Source organism: Mus caroli, unplaced genomic scaffold (assembly GCF_978045245.1).
Source record: "Mus caroli unplaced genomic scaffold, Mus_caroli_1 scaffold_14, whole genome shotgun sequence".
NCBI lineage: Eukaryota > Metazoa > Chordata > Mammalia > Rodentia > Muridae > Mus > Mus caroli.
The window spans coordinates 98,225,950-98,235,731 of NW_028227269.1; the positions used below are offsets into that span (position 1 = coordinate 98,225,950).

The window sequence follows — 9,782 nt, forward strand, 5'->3', positions numbered from 1 at the left end:
CCTCTGGAAGAAAACATTGGGGGTGCCTGCCCTCTGGAACTGTCAAATCCTCTGGAGCTGGGGTTACAGACAGCTGTAAGTTGCGATGTAGGTGGTGGGAATTGATCCCAAGTCCTCTGAAAGAATAACTAGTGTTCTTAACTGCTGATCCACCTCTCCAGCTCCCTCAACCTTTTAAATAATTTCTATTGCATGATTTATTTAGTTGGGGGGAGACCAGAAGATAACTTTTGAGTATGAGTTCCTTCCATCACGGAGGGCCCAGGGATTGAACTCAGGTCATCACACTTGGTGACAAGTGCTTTCACTAACTAGCCTAGCCATCTCCCTGTCCCTCTAACTTCTAACAAACAATTCTCTCTACATTTCTTACTTTACAACTCTCCCGAGTCCTCCCCACGTTTCTAAGCCTTAACTGTGGGAGGAAGGAAAGAAGCAGGGGATGGCACTCTGGAGGAGCCACAGAAAGGCCTTGCTCCTTCACCTGCTGGGAATGCAAAGGCTTGGGACATACAAGAGGGCAGCAGCTGAGACGTCAACTGATGTATCATAAAATTCACCCCTGCAGCAACAACAGCTTTGCGTATATTTAGGAGTGTGCAGCCACCTCCGTAACTGTACATTTTCATCTTCCTGTGAATAGCCCTGACTTGTTCCTCACCCCCATGCTCTACCGCCCGCCGCCCGCCTCAGCCTTATGTAATCACTCATCTCCCTTCGTCTCCATGGATTTGCCTGCTTGGTACATTTCATATAAACAAGCTCACACGCTCTGTGGTGTTTTGTAAACTGGCTTTTTTCACCTACTGGTTTGCAAGGTTCATTCAAGCTACATCCATACATCATTAAATCATTCTTTCTTCCTGCTAAATAATATAGCATTTGACGGATGTAACATACTGCATCTATCATCAGCCAGCTGTCACATGGGTTATTTCTTTTCTGTGGCTATTGTGACAATGCTGCTAAGAGCATTCATACACAAGCTCTCCAGGGTGGATATTTAGACAACTGCTAGGTGATCTCATAAAGCACATAAACGTTCCGAGGAACTGACAAGACCAGGTGTTTTACCAAATAGCTGCATCATCTGACTCCCATTAACAGATGAGGGTGCCATCTTTTTTTTTTTTTTAAAGATTTATTTATTTATTATATGTAAGTACACTGTAGCTGTCTTCAGACACTCCAGAAGAGGGCGCCAGATCTCGTTGCGGATGGTTGTGAGCCACCATGTGGTTGCTGGGATTTGAACTCTGGACCTTCGGAAGAGCAGTCGGGTGCTCTTACCCACTGAGCCATCTCACCAGCCCGAGGGTGCCATCTTTATGCACCTAACATTTCTGGTTGTTTTTCCAATTGTCATCATCCTAGCAGGTAGGACGTTACTTCATTGTGGCTTTGTTTCCATTTCCCTTATGATGATAATAATGTCAACATCTTTTTACTTAGATATTGTCCATTTATGTATGATCTCCAGAGAAATAACTATTCTAATCATGTACCCATTTCTAAATATGGTCCTCTTAGTATTGAGCTCCACAAGTTTGTTTGTTTGTTTGTTTGTTTGTTTATATTCTGGAATCTAGTCCCCCATGGTAACTACACAGTAATAAACAAAGGAAGACATCAAGCAAGCTCCCTGAAGACTTTGCCTAACTCACTGCCACTGTCCCAGCAGCTAGGGCGATGCTCCCAACACAGCAGGTGGTCAACAAATAACTGCAGGAAAGAGGAATGAGGAAGATTCCAAAGGAGGAAATAAATATTTAAAAAATTAATGTAAGTGCCCACAGTAGGCCAACACCAGGCTAGGCATGTAGGGCCACACATCTTTCAATCGTCATAACTAGTTCTAAGGAAGGGAGTAAGGAATTTATAAGGCCCTATCTAGTAAATTCTGAACAACTGTTCTACAGTCTTTCTCCCTCTCCATGTTCTGAGATCCGTTCCTTTCCCTTGGGCCTAACTCCTGGCAAGAGCTAAGTGAAAATAGTCCTTGTTGCTCACTGAGATCGGAATATTTCCATAGCAGATTCTACCATAAACAAAGGGGAAGTGGGGAGAGACGGAACAAACGGTGCACAGGGAGAGATGTTCTCCCAGCATCCCAGTGGATCGTCACGCCACCAACACGCTAAACAGTGACAGCAGGTGAAGAAGTGTGGAGAAACACCAGCCTCTACACAAGGCTGCTGGGGTACAGTGTGTGAGGGTGTGTCTCTTCAATATTTATTTGAATTCGATCTGTTATTTAATTGCTAATTCTTACAGCAGTATGCAGCAGTGTGTAGCAGAGAGCTCTTGCCGGCAGGACTCTGGGGTTGCCATTTCTATGGCCTGTAACTGGGTTTTCTATTGTGTAAATCTTTCTCACCTGCCTGAGGCAATCTAGGATTGTATCTGATTGGCTGTAAAAAAAAAAAAAACAAAACTGAGCTGATGACCCCATAGCTGGGCAGGAAGTAGAGGGCAGATCTTCCAGGGAGAGAAAGATTCTGGGAGAAGATGAAAGGTGGGAGATTCGACAGGGACACGGAGGTGGACAGACCAGAGCAGAGCAGATAGAGCTGACCATATGGCCAGACATAGTACCAGAATTAGTTGGGTTAGAGTAGCTGGGAGAATGACCCCGCAAAACACCTAAGTTTTAAATATTAAAAAGCCTCTGTGTCATTATTTATATGGCTGGCGGGTTCGAAGTTGTCCCATTATACAAGGTAACACAGAGGACTCACCAAAGCCTTCAGAGAGGGCCTGTCAGGCTTCCTCGGAAAACAGCTAAGGGTTTGCCACATGCAGCCACTGAGAAAGAAGACCCTTCTAAAGAACTGAAGCCTGAGTTCAATCTCCAGCCTCCACATGGTGGCTCAGAACCATCTATAGTGAGGTCTGATGCCCTCTTCTGGTGTGCAGGCGAGCATGCAGACAGAACACTCGTATACATAAAATAAATTAGTTAATTTTAAGAACCTGAAACTCTTGGGTTATGAACTCAGCTCAGAGACAGTCACCTGACAGGCCATCAACTGGACACACACATTACAAATTCCAATCCCGGAAGCACTTGAGATGCTTCCACACCTCATCCACAGATTTTAAACTTTTTTTAACCAAGGAACTGTAAAACAAAACCTCTGAGTTCAACACAGAGAACAGGAACAGCAGGGATGCCCTGGCTGTGAGCTTGCTGCCTACGGAGGCTGAAGGATTGGCCAAGGGCAAACACTGAAGCCTGGCTGTTCCTTTCTTCCGCTAGGGCTCTGCACTATCCATACCATGGACTACGCTGAACTTCAACTAAAGTCTCCTGACAGGTACATAAATAAGGCTGTCAGGGCAATTTCCAAATTGTGACTTCATTATCTGCTTGTCCATCTTCCTACACCATTCTATGCCAACTCAAATCCTGCTAAGGAGAGGTTAATCATTATTGGTGTGGCAAGGGCGTATGACTTCGATTACAGCTCTGGAGACAAAGGCAGATCTCTATGACTTTGAGGCCCATTTAAAAACAAAACAAAAAAAGTGGCAATTAACAAACAACAAACAAACAAACAAACAAACCCAGGGCTAGGGAAATGGCCCCATGGTGGAGAGCACCAGCTGTTCTTCCAGAGGATCCCAGTTTGACCCCCAGAACCCACATGGCAGCTCACACGCATTTGTCTTTATCTTCACACCAAAGGCTCTAACCTCCTCCAAAAGTCCAATCAAAGTATGAAGTGCAGCCATCATATGACTGTGTAGTCAGTCATTAGACTTCCTGCTATGTACCCTAGCACAATTCCAGGTCCTGAAGAGGCCGTGATGGACAAGACAGCGTCCACTCATATGATACTTATACTTAACCATATCCTTGCCTGTTGGATGACACACCTGAGTTGTGAGATTCAATTTTTAGTGACACAGAATCCTGGACAGAGATATCTAACATTAAATGACATTTTAGTCATCAGATTGCTAAGTCCTTTTCTTTTTCTTTTTTCTTTTTTGTTTTGATATTAATTTGAAGTTAAAAATGCTTGTGAGCTGCCATGCGGGTGTGCTAGGAATTGAACCTGGGTCCTCTGGAAGAGCAATCAGTGCTACTAAGTCCCTTTCAGTGCTTACTTACAACCTCATAACTTAGAGAGCCTGACAGAAATCAAGTCTGTACTTATTACCACTAAGCAGGGTGCTCTGTGTGTGTGTGTGTGTGTGTGTGTGTGTGTGTATACTTACATCACTAAGAAGGGTGTAGCATATATGTACCTTGGTCACTAAGCAGGGTGTCATACATTATATGTGCACTCACATCACTAAGCAGGGAGAATATACTACAGAAAGGAGCAGCAGGAAAGCAAGCAGCTGGAGCCTGAGAGGGATCTGGAAGACCCCAACCTCTGGGGATCAGCACAGAAATCTCAGGTTAGCAACTGCTGAGAGCCTGGCACCGTACTTCACACACCCATGCATATAAGAAAGGAAGAGAGGGGAATATCCTCCACAACGCCACTTCACGTGCTGCCCACCCGCTGCCGGGATATAGAGCACCTACACACACCTTCAGAGAAATCCGACAGAGGTAAGCTAACAGCCCATCACCGAGGACTCACTGACATACCTCTGTGGTGAGCTTACAAGACACTTCACTAACCCTCCATCTCCACTGAAAAGGCCTGCGTTCAGTTCCACCAAAGGCAGAGGGGCAAACCAGCATGAATAAGCTTCTAAACTAGGTAACTTTATAAGTGGGTATCACATCCAAGTTCAATATCCATTTCTGTACCTTGTCCTAACAATGTAGCCCTGGCTTCTAGTCTGTTTACGTGAACTCAGAGATAAGGGGCCACTCCTCCAGGGGTAAACCATTCAAACAGCATTTCCAGGGCTGATGGTAAAAATGAGTTAGCAATCACATTAATGAAGATATTTGTTCTCTTGAGAATAAGCCGTTCATTTTGATTAGGACCGCCATTTTCTGGTTGCTGGAAGCTCGAACTCACTTGTACAAAAAGCACCAGCAAACACAGGTAAGAATGGCATTCAAGGTGTCTATGTTTTCCTGGGGGTTGATCTACCCCATGAAGCAGCCCAGGAACTGCGAAAATGTTTAAATCACAAGATCCCCAACCCTGTAATAAAAAAATTATAATGCAAGTTCTAGAGTCAGAAGAAACTCTTTGAGTCTCTTTTGCTCATTCAAGGTGATTACACACTGGGGGCTAATCTGGGTCCCAGTGAGACCCTGTCATAAGAATATAAAAAACATCACTGCAAAATTATCAGATGAAGGTGTAATGGCATGGTTGGAAAGACGAATCAGTGATTAAGCACACTGGTTGTTCTTTAAAGGACCAAGGTTTGATTTCCAGCATCTACATGAAGGCTCACAACCATCTTAACTCTAATCCCGGGAGATCTGATGCCCAACACGGACCCCCTTAATATCACTGAAATCAAAGACTGGGCCCTCCTGATATGACTTAATATTTGTGCAGCACTCCAAACAAGCTACCCTCAACGACAAAAAGTATATAGCTAAATCTTATCGGCTCTTTAAATCTAGTTATCAGTTCCCAGGAAATAATGGGATGGATAAATAAAGGAGCAAGTTACACGAAGATTTGGCAGGAAACATCTTCAGGATGGATAACCAGCTTCCTCAACAAATATATCCCCTGAGAAAATACAAGAGTGGAGAGACGGGTACATGCAGAAAACGCAGTGTGCCTGGACATGGGAGCACTTGCCTTCAATCCCAACACTAGGAAGGCAGATCTCTGTGGGTTTCTGGCCAACCCTCTGTCTTAGTCAGGGTCTCTATTCCTGCACAGACATGACCGAGAAGCAAGCTGGGGAGGGATATTTCTTACTGGCTTGGTTCCCCTGGCTTGCTCAGCTTGCTCTCTTATAGAACTCAAGACTACCAGCCCAGGGATGGCACCACCCACAATGGATCCTCCCACCCTTGATCAATAATTGAGAAAATGCCTTACAGCTGGATCTCATGGAGGCATTTCCTCAAAGGAGGCTCCTTTCTCTGTGATAACTCCAGCTTGTGTCAAGTTGACATACAAAACCAGCCAGTACACTGAGAAAGCTGAACAGTAACTCATAGTTAAATAATATATAGTTAATTTTCTTAACTATATTTTGTTTTAGTTTGGTCTTTTTTGAGATTAGGGTCTCTCTGTGTTGTGGCCCAGGCTGTCCAAAGAATTCACTACGTAAATCAAGCTGGGCTTGAATTCAGAGATTCAAGCCTCTGCCTCCCAAGTACTGAAATTAATGGTGTATGCCACCACTGCCAGCCCTTCAACTTGACCATACACTTTCAGTATTAGATGTATTTTCTGCATTTACCTGCCATGGTTAACTTCATTATAACTGACACTTGTCTTAGCATCTAAAATACACACCCAGTTCTCCAGTCCCATGCTTCTCTTCCACAGCCCATTGAAGGTCCCTGAATTCTTATCTATACAAATCATATCCTTTTGAAGACCATTCCAAAATTCTGAACGTTTCATTTTTATGGAATGGTTGACTGTGGCTCACCTATGACATTTGTAGCATACTACCTTGTACTGATTTCTTTGTTTGCTGTTGTTACTTAGTTTCGTTCATGCAACAGGTTGCATTATCAATCCTGACACAGTTATTGAATACGTCTATATTTTGGGCCTGTGCTTCTAATAAGTGTGCTACAATGAATGGACAGTCTCGGACTTTGTTGACGGTTACAATTTAGTAAGGAAAAATCAGAATTACGCCAACCACAGTTACAAGTATTTTATGAGGGTTTCTTTTGCAATGGAGTTGTATCGTTGCAGCTTCTAGGAGAATGAAGTCCAAAAATACGGTAATGTTAGCGCCACACATCACCGTAGGCTTAGTTTACCCTCCCCTTACTTGACCACCGTAGCGCCTAAAAGAGCCTCTGGCCCTACACTTCAGACAAGACCCAGAAGGCTTTGCAGCGCCGCGGAGAACTCTGGGATACAGGTGGATAAACAAAGCAAAGAAAAAAGGCCATGACCCAGGCCCGAAAATCTGCCATTCATTTAATCGATGTCTTTTTCGACTCTTTTGGGGTGCTTACCTTTCCTGGATGCCCCATCACCGGAGGCCTCACTTACGTCCGCAAAAGCCGGGAACAGCGCCATGATCACAGGCCGCACCTCCACTCCTGCCTCAGAAATGGCGCCGTCTGGAGAGCTCTGGTTGGAGGACGGTGACTCGCGAGGCAGTCTGGGAAATGTAGTTCTTCCTGCACTCTTTAAGGCTGCGGAGACCAAAGGGTTGAGATGGGAGGAGGGAAGAGGGTGAGAGCGAGGAAGAGCTGTTTCCTTGTAGTTAGTGCCCTCAGGCTTCACTGAACAATGGACAAGCAGGAACCGGAAGAGAAAGTTGGGAAGGGGGAAGGTGTGGAAACTGGAATTCAGCTCCTCTGGTAAAAGCACATTGCCTCCTTTAAACTGGATCAAAGTAATCAAATTCTGTAAGCTTCATTTTCCTCCTCTGCAAGATTGTGTGTGTGAGTGTGTGTATACATACACATATACCTGTACAAATTGCAATTGTTTCACCCATAAAAAGCATTTAAAAGTTGGCTTTAAGCTGGGTGTGGGGGCAAACCCCTTTTAAGTCCCAACACTCAGTGGTAGAGGCAAGTGGATCTCTGTGAGTTGGACACCAGCTGGTCTACATAGTAATTTCCATGAGAGTCAGAACTATATAGAGACGATGTCTCAAAAAAAGCCAAGAAAAAGAAAGAAAAGAAATGAAAAATTAGCTTCTATGTGAGATGTGACAAATTCCATGGCAAAATGTAAGTGATCCAAATATAAGTTGTCATTTTAAATACCCTAGGAATACAGAAGAGTACAAAGTCCCAATAAGGTCTTTGACAATAAATGCATATACTTACCTATCAAGTATTTTTGAGATTCCCCTACAAAAAAAAAAAAAAAAGATTGGGTGCAGGAGCCAATGAAATGGCTTAAATAATAAAGGTACTACCAAGCAAGCATGGATACCTGAGTTTCATCCAGACTCCACAAAGTTGTCTTCTGACCTCCAAGTGTACAGGGCACCACAATAAAAGTAAAAAAAGCTAAACCCAGAGATGTGACTCTAATCATCTAAACAAAGGAATGGATGGAAACCTATCCAAGCAGCTCCGCATACCATGTAAACTGTGTGTGTCCAAAATGTCCAAGTTTTCAGGTCCCTAAAAGTACTTGGAAAAAAGGAGGCCAGTAGAATCCACCACTTGTATTCAACTGTAAATCTCAAGTTCCGCCAAACCTGACAGGAAGTTATCTCGGTTGATTAAATCAATATCTGCATCAGGGCATGATGATGCACACCTTTAATCTCAGCACTCTGGAGTCAGAGGCACTGGGTCTCTGTGAGTTTGAGGCCAGTCTGATCAACAAAGCAAGTTTCAGGACAGCCAGGGCTACACTGAGAAATCCTGTCTGTCTTAGTTAGGGTTTTACTGCTGTGAACAGACACCATGACCAAGGCAAGTCTTATAAAAAAACAACATTTAATTGGGGCTGGCTTACAGGTTCAGAGGTTCAGTCCATTATTATCAAGGTGAGAACATGGCAGTATCCAGGCAGGCATGGCACAGGAGGAGCTGAGAGTTCTACGTCTTCATCCAAAGGCTGCTAGTGGAAGACTGACTTCCAGGCAACTAGGGTGAGGATCTTATACCCACACCCACAGTGACACACCCATTCCAACCAGGTCACACCTATTCCAACAAGGCCACACCTTCAGATGGTGCCACTCCCTGGTCCAAGGATATACAAACCATCACACTGTCTCAAAACAAAACAGAAAACAAAACAACAAAAAAAGTGATATCTCCCTTCTCTTTGGGTAACTAAAATGGTTACAGTCTTTCCCCAATGCTTCATCTCTTTCTATTCCAGAAAAATAAGAATTAAATGTGAAAGGCTTCAAAAAAATTTTTGAAAGTCATGATAATGTATTGATAACAAGGAATCTTGTTGTAGTGGGTATTTGTGTATTTACAAACATGTAAGAGACTTTTCGTAAGCAATTCATAAGGACAACTTAATATATAATCAAGTTACTAATACAGATTTCTGAAGTTTTGTTTTCTGGGAGGATTTTTACTCTTTTAAAATTTGTGTGTGGCCGGGGCCTAGCAAACACAGAAGTGGATGCTCACAGTCCACTATTGGATGGATCACAGGGCCCCCAATGGAGGAGCTAGAGAAAGTACCCAAGGAGCTAAAGGGATCTGCAACCCTATAGGTGGAACAATATTATGAACTAACCAGTACCCCAGAGCTCTTGACTTTAGCTGCATATGTATCAAAAGATGCCCTAGTTGGCCATCACGGGAAAGAGAGGCCTATTGGACTTGCAAACTTTATATGCCCCAGTACAGGGGAACGCCACGGCCAAAAAGTGGGAGTGGGTGGGTAGGGGAGTGGGGGGGGGTGTATTGGGGACTTTTTGGATAGCATTGGAAATGTAAATGAGGAAAATACCTAATTTTAAAAAAACTCCAAAAAAAATTTGTGTGTGTGTATGTGTGTGTGTGTGTGTGTGTCATTAGGCTTATGTGGCAGGGGCTGATGGCCACTGAGACATCTCACCTGCCCTGTCTTTTGGTTTTAGTTTTGTTTTTTTTTTTTTTTAGATAGATTTCAGTATGTAGTACAGGCTCCAACTCTTTATCCTCTTGCCTTTCTCTCAGTTAAAACAAAACTTCACTTTTAGTGTAACATAATAGTAAATTTTGCAAAGGTCTA

General features: G+C 43.6%; 1 protein-coding gene across 2 annotated transcripts in view; it reads right to left on the minus strand.

Moving 5' to 3' along the window:
* The window catches only part of Nrde2 (NRDE-2, necessary for RNA interference, domain containing), a 34,939-nt gene extending 27,732 nt beyond the window's left edge, over nucleotides 1-7,207 (minus strand). For both annotated transcript variants that reach the window (XM_021178982.3, XM_021178981.3), the window contains exon 1: nucleotides 7,088-7,207. In XM_021178982.3, coding sequence (XP_021034641.1) covers nucleotides 7,088-7,151 — 64 coding nt within the window. In that variant the 5' untranslated portion in view covers nucleotides 7,152-7,207. The remainder of the gene's footprint in view (nucleotides 1-7,087) is intronic.
* Between the last annotated feature and the right edge of the window lie 2,575 nt (nucleotides 7,208-9,782).